The sequence below is a fragment of the Notamacropus eugenii genome, chromosome 5 (assembly GCF_028372415.1).
Source record: "Notamacropus eugenii isolate mMacEug1 chromosome 5, mMacEug1.pri_v2, whole genome shotgun sequence".
Lineage (NCBI taxonomy): Eukaryota > Metazoa > Chordata > Mammalia > Diprotodontia > Macropodidae > Notamacropus > Notamacropus eugenii.
In genome coordinates this window covers 91,507,127-91,514,190 of record NC_092876.1, presented here as the reverse complement: position 1 = coordinate 91,514,190, position 7,064 = coordinate 91,507,127, and the positions used below count along the sequence as shown (strand labels likewise).

Below are 7,064 nucleotides of genomic sequence, written 5' to 3'. Positions count from 1 at the left end.
AAATAAATGAATAGAAAAAGCATAATTAGTTTGAGAATTGCTTGGCTCTTTTATACACTTCTTGAAGAAGCTCAACTAGTTGGGTCGTGAAGTTAAGCCTTAGTACCTCTATTTAATTGACTGCTCCATGAATTACATGCATAATGCTTAAATGTGTCTGTCAGAACCTAGGTTCCTTCCTGAAGACCTTCTCTGAGACCTGGCATTGGGGATGATGTTCAACAGTAGCTATTTCACACCAGAGACTTTCTTCCTCACTGGCCTCCCTGGGCTGGAGGCTATCTACCCCTGGCTTGCCATCCCTTTTTGCTCCATGTACTTCGTGGCTCTTATCGGCAATAGCCTGATCTTAGTAGTGATCCATGGCAATTCCCCCCTCCACCAGCCCATGTACTTGTTCCTGGCTATGCTGGCTTTCTCTGAGCTTGGGGTCTCTGCCTCCACACTACCCACTATGATGAGCATCTTTCTCTTTAGCACCAATGAGATCAGCTTCAATGCCTGCTTGTTCCAGATGTTCTCCATCCACTCTTTCTCTATCATGGAGTCAGCTGTCTTGCTGGCCATGTCTGTGGATCGTTTTATAGCCATCTACAATCCACTGCGCTATACAGCCATCTTAACTGTGCCTCGAATTACCCGCACAGGAGTTATTATTGTGCTAAAGAGTGTAGTAATCATGTTCCCACTGCCATTCCTCCTGAGGCGTCTGCCTTTCTGTGGTCACAACACCCTGTCCCACTCCTACTGCCTCCATTCAGACTTGATCCAGCTGCCCTGTGGAAATACACGTCCCAACAGCATTCTGGGGCTGTGTATTGTCACCTCCACCTTTGGACTGGACTCCTTGCTCATTGTCATCTCTTATGGGCTGATCCTCCATACAGTGCTGGGTATCACTTCTGGGGAAGGTAGGAGGAAGGCTCTCAACACCTGTGTGTCACACATTTGTGCTGTGCTTGTATACTATGTGCCCATGATTGGGGTAGCTATGGTGCACCGCTTTGTGAAGCATGCTGCTCCTGCTGTCCGCCTCCTCCTGGCCAATGTCTATCTCCTAGTGCCCCCTGTGGTCAACCCAATTGTCTATAGCATTAAGACTAAGCAGATCCGGCATGGATTGGTCCAGATTCTTCTTCAGAAAAAATGTTCGTGATTTTGAAAGGTAAGACTCTCACCCAGCTGGCAAGACCCATGCCCAAGAGGTCAAGTCAAAAGTCAGAAAACTCAGTGGCTTGGGCAACTGAAGCTCCTTTTGCTTGGGAAAAGCACACAGTGAGCAGGATCTTTTCAACAGGATCGAAGAATCAACGAGGCATGTCTCTACAACACAGATTTTGAATGACTTCTCTGTGTCTGATTTTGTTAGGCATTTAGGAGAGATGTAAGAGAAGATATACAGTATTCTCCACCACTGGGAAGCCTCTTATCCAGTCAGTCAATCAATACACGTTTATTGAAAACTTATGTGCCAGGCACTGTGCTGAGTGCTGTGGATAGAAAGAAAGGTAAAAGACAGTCCCTACTCTCAAGGAATTCATAATCAAATGGGGGAAACAAGCCAAAATCCAAAAAGTCATCTTGAAGAAGTCCCAGTCGGAGGAATGTATGTGGCCCCTACCTAACCTGAGAGAATTTCTGACCTAACAAGGGAGACTTAGCTCTGCTGTGAGGAATTTCTGGTCAAAGGAGTTGCTGTCCTTTCCTCTGCTTCTTAAAAATCACTTCAAAACCCATGTGAAATGTTACCTCTCATATGTGTCCTCATCGCTTCCTCCAGTGACCATGACTTCTCACCTCCAGATTATTCTGTATTTATTTTGCATATATTTTGTATATAGTTATGTATGTAAATGTTGTGTCTCCCAATATTGTGCAAGCTCCTTTAGTTTTGTATCCTTACTGCCTAGAGTAGTCCCTAATACAAAGTAATAATTATGTGATGCTGTTGATTGGTTGATAAGATCCTAACTGAAAAGAACCTTAAGTCCAATGAGTCCCAATTAAGGGTAGTCCTTACCCTTAATAATAATTATGAGTATTTATACATCACTTTTACAAATATTATCTCATTTGATTATCACAACAATTCTGAGAAGCAGGTACCATTATTATCCTCATTCAGAGATGAGGAAATTGAAGCAGATAGAAGTTACATAATTTGCTCAGGGTCATACAACTACTGTTTGAGGCTGGATTTGAACACTGATCTTCCTAAATCCATATAGTCCTCTATCTACCTAACTTTCTCCCTTATAGAGTCTCCAGTCGGATAGGTTATCTCCTTTTAGGAGTCCCTATTTTGATTGATCCATTCTCTTCTAATTTGGTAAATGTATTTTCTCTGAGGTTTTCATGACTGATAATACGAGAATGTGTCAGCCTTCCCAAGGGTGCTTGCATTTCTATTCTTTTTTTTTTTAAAGTTTCATTATATTTAGTGATTATTCCCTTATGAGAGGTCTCTTGCAACAAAATAAAACAGTTAAGTAAAATTGATCTCATTCATAAGTTCATGTAACATTTCACATTTGTAATATCCCCAAACAATTCTCTTTTTTCAAATTATAAGAATCTATTTTCTTATTTATTTTCTCTTCCAACCTTTTTTGGAAAAAAATAAAATAAAAATAATAAAATTTATTACAACAAATATTCATAATCAAGCAAAAACAAATTTTCCCAAATGGCTGCACACACACACACACACATACACATACACACATACACAGACACATATACACACACAGAAATGCATTTGTCTCAGCATCTCTTTGTAATGGAAAATATATTTCATTATTGGCCCTATGGAATCATGAAGGGCCATGATATTGAGTATTGTTTATGACATTCAAGACTTTTTATTTTTACTGTTGTTGTTGTTATATAAATTATTCTCCTGGCTTTGCTCATTTTATTCTTTATCAATTTAAATAATGTCAGTCTTATAGTAAAAATTGTTCTGTTTTGCTCAATGTACATCACTGTACTCACATCAATTCATATTTCACATCTCCACATAGAATTTCTTTTCTATTTATGACTTCTACATCTACCTCTTGCCCTATTTTGATCATTGAAAGAGTCTTGAATTAGGATTTAGGAGGCATGATCCTCAGGGACTGATGGTGCCACTAGCTCTGTGTGTGATGTTGAACACATCATTTCTCTATGAACCTTAGTTTCCTTCTCTATTAAATGAGAGAAGAGGGGTATTGCCCTGGATCTTTGGTTCTAAAGTTCAATAATCCTATAAGTCAGAGAACAGTGAAAGAATGGAAAGTAATGCCCACAATGGCACATGTTGAATTGCTGAGGAGTGAGCTGGAAGTGTTCAAGAAAAGGCTGAATGATCCCAACAAGTATGCTACAAATAGGATTCCTACACTGGGTGGGAGGTTGGACTAGATATTTCTGATGTCTGTGCTCAGATCTTGGTGACACTTTTTCAACCTCATGTCCACAGCCTTTACCAATTATCACTTCATATGTGCCATCTCCTGTCCTTAATCATAAGCAGTACACAATCGGGCAATTTGGATGCTAAATATACATTTCTGCACCACAAGGAATCTGAGGGTACAAACTTTATAGAGATAGGCAATAAAGAGGTGTGCGACTCAGCCAACATAATTCATCTTGATTTGGCATAGCTCACAAAACTGATTTTCATATTGGATTTGCTTCAATCAGAGATCAGTAAACCAACTCTTAGTATTGGTCCATAGGGTATGTTTTCTTGGTCCTTTCTTGCTAGGTTCCAGATGTAGCCTTAGCCCAAGGTCAAAGTTACCTTTCACATTTATTTGAACTTGGATCTAGATCATAAGATCATAGGATGATAGATCTGGAACTGAAAGGGACCCTAAAGGACACAGAATAAAATTCCCTCATTTTACAGATGAAGAAGCTGAGGCCAAGAGTTAAGTCCACGTGTGGAAAGAAAGCTAAAAAAGTCAACATGATTTTAATTGAGGCACAGCATCCACACAAAGAAATTACTAGTTCTGTGGTATTCCACCTTGTTCAGGTCTAGGCACTATATTTTTGAAAGGATACTGACAAGCTGGTGAGCATACTGAAAAGGACACTTCCAATAATGAAAGTTATCCATGACAGATGAGGATATGATGAAGGAACCATGGATGTTTCAACTGGAGAAGAGAAAAATTCGTGATAGTTGTCTTCAAATACTTAAAGTGTTTTCATGTGATACATAGAAGGGACTTAATCAAAGCTTGAATTGAATTGAATATAGGAACAATATGAGACCTGTTCTTCTTAATCCCAGATTATAGAAATAGGATCAATGGTTAGGAGATGCCAAAAGGTGAAGTACAGCTTCACGTAAGGAAAAACTTTCCAATAATTTGAGCTGTTACAAAGAGGAATGGACTTCCTCAGGATATTCTAGTTTCCTATCACTTTAAGTCTTCAAATAATGTTCCTGGTCAGGCACAGGAAGGAAGGAAAGAAGAAAGGCAGGAACGAAGGAAAGAATGAAGGAAATAAGCATTTATTAATCACTTAACTATGTCCAGGGACTGTGCTAAGCACTGGACATACAAATGCAGTAAAAAAAGGCAGTCAATGCCCTCAAGAAGCTTATATTCTAATGGAGAAAGGCAACACACAAAAGGGAGCTGAAAGGGGGGAGGAAGAGGTACCCACCTCAAGAGCATCATTTTGAATCCCCAAAGCCAGGAACAAGACCAAGAGGGAAATGAAAGCCAATCTGGGCCCCTCCAGAAAATGAAGGCCCCAGAAAAAAAGTTCAACAGTAGGACAATGGGGTAGGTCTTATAAAGGGATAGTTCAGGTTAAGAAGGTTAGCCAGGTTAGTTGGATGTTCCAGGTTAAGAAGGCTAGTCAGATTGAGGAGACCCCATGTACTGATAGACGTTGCATAATGAGGCAGTCTCAGAGGCATGGCTTTGAAGTCCCCAATCTAGGAAGAAGGCACAAACCAGATAAGAATGTCGACTATCTCATTTGAGGTTCCTTTAACCCAGGCCTGCACAACCTGTGGCCCATGGGCTGCTACAGCCCATGGGTCACTTACAGCATACCACAGGATTTGGGGTAGTCATTGAAAAATGTAGAGGAAAAGATCTATATCTTTTGCAGGCTTCCTGAAATCCTTCACTGGCTGCAAGTTGTGCAGGACAGTTTTAAACTCTAAGATTAAGTGTGTGACCCAGGCTTGTCTGGGTATACCCAGGTCACCTAATGTGGAAGTACCCTTGAAGGGTCTTTGGAGCAATTCCAGAGAGCCTAACAAGGTGGCTTCCGCATGTGGTGGGGGTAGCTTCCTTTGAATGGCAGCCTGTATCTTTAGGACTGAAAAGACTAAGGCATTCACCTTCTTTCTGCTGCTCTTACCTGACTACATCCAGAGGGTGAAGATCACAGTTTACCCACAGCATGTGCACCAAAAACTGAATTGTTCCCCCTTTTACATGTGCTCTAAGAAATAGACATAAGGGTAATTGTTTCTGTTCTGGTTTTATTTGTCTTTCTCCATTTCTAGGTGCCATCTGTGATCTTCATGGGATCCAGGAGTTCGAGCCTGGTGATTCCAGGAGAAATGGTGAAGCCATCCAGGCATGGAAGCCTTGAGAAGTGAGGGTGTCTGGGCCTCAAACCCCTTCACTCTCCCAACGGAAGGGGGCCAGGGCTTGGATGAGGAACTGGGACTGTGCTCTATAGTTTTGAACTAAGTAATAAACAACCTCTTCCCCTCCCCAGTGACTGAGGTAGTGCAGAGTGGGGGAACAGAACTCTGTACAAGGTAAAAATCTCATGAATTAACATTGAAAAACTTTTTTGGAAAGTTCTATCCCCAGCTAGGAGATTGTCATTCTCATACCTGGATCCCTGATCTGAAAATCCATATCTCCTCTTCAGCAAATTCTTACTAACCAGTTGTTGGCTTCCAAAGTCTGCCTTACTCTAATGAAGTCTTTGCCCTCCCTTAGCAGCAATAATGAAGGGACCATTACTCCCATGAGGCGTTCAGTTTCTTAGCCCAAACTTCACAGTCTTAACAATACTCTCTGTATTACTTCTAGTAGTAGACTTTCTGCCAGTGAGCATGACCAAAGAGACACAGTAGTCATCTGGTTGGAAAAGTACTTTCTCTTATCCACAGTAGGTACCACAGGCAATACAACAGGTCTCTCTATTGTTGATCTTAAATCAAGAAATAGTGGTCTCAGTACCACTAAGCAGGAAGTCACAAAACACCACTACTAAACTTTTTGTTTCTTCTGACTTATAGGAAAATCTCCCACCTAGTGACACCCATAGATCTAAATCATTATTCCTTGGAGGACCAGTGGTTTCTCTCACAAGCAGAGAAGTGGTACAGTTAACTAGGGTTCCAGACCTGGAGTCAGGAAAATCTAAGTTCAAATTTAGCCTCAAATACTTACTAACTGTGTGACTGTGGGTGAAAGGGGTTTTGGGGGGCCGTTCACCCCGAGCCGACAGGTCTTATCTGAGCAGCTGGACCTGTTGACCCTGGAGGAGCACGCTGTGAGTAAAGGATGAGGCAAGAGGCAAAGATGTAAGGCAACTCCGTTTATTCAAACTAGCTCAGGCACTTATATAGTATCATGTATGCCTTAGTTATGTAAGTAGCTCAAGCAAGATTAAACTAGTTTAAGCAAGTTTTGCTACTACTTTCCAGCCACGTTTCAGGAAGTATCTGGTGGTAAAGAGGGGCGGAACCCTTCCTCCCAGCGCCATCTTGTTCATGCCTTACCAATCTCCCCTCAGTTTACCTGAGCCGTGATTGGTGTATGCCATCCAAGAGAGCTGAGGGTTGACAATTCCGTAACATGTGGGCAAGTAAGTCACTTAACCTCTGCCTGCCTCAGTTTCCTCAGTTGTAAAATGGGGATAACAATGGCACCTACATGCCAAAGCTGTTGTGAGAATCAAAAAAAATAATATTTTTAAAGCACTTAGCACAATGCTTAATAAATACTTTTCCTCTTCTCTCCAAAAGATCCATTTTCCTCTTCTTTAAGAAGAGCCCCATGTAAGTTGCTATGCTGCTA

At 41.2% G+C, this 7,064-nt stretch overlaps 1 protein-coding gene across 1 annotated transcript; it reads left to right on the top strand.

Annotated features, from left to right (window-relative positions):
- The first annotated feature begins 211 nt into the window (after positions 1 to 211).
- On the top strand, positions 212 to 5,619 carry LOC140507579 (olfactory receptor 51A4-like). The gene is made up of 2 exons (XM_072615611.1): positions 212 to 1,148; positions 5,531 to 5,619. Exons 1-2 carry the CDS (start codon positions 212 to 214, stop codon positions 5,617 to 5,619), a joined length of 1,026 nt encoding a protein of 341 aa, XP_072471712.1.
- The last annotated feature ends 1,445 nt before the right edge of the window (positions 5,620 to 7,064 follow it).

Excerpts from the sequence above, each read along its gene's own strand:
- LOC140507579 (XM_072615611.1), top strand. The coding sequence starts at position 212 with ATGATGTTCAACAGTAGCTATTTCACACCAGAGACTTTCTTCCTCACT. Across the intron at positions 1,149-5,530 it reads GATTCTTCTTCAGAAAAAAT|GTGCCATCTGTGATCTTCAT; the intron begins GTTCGTGATTTT and ends CTCCATTTCTAG.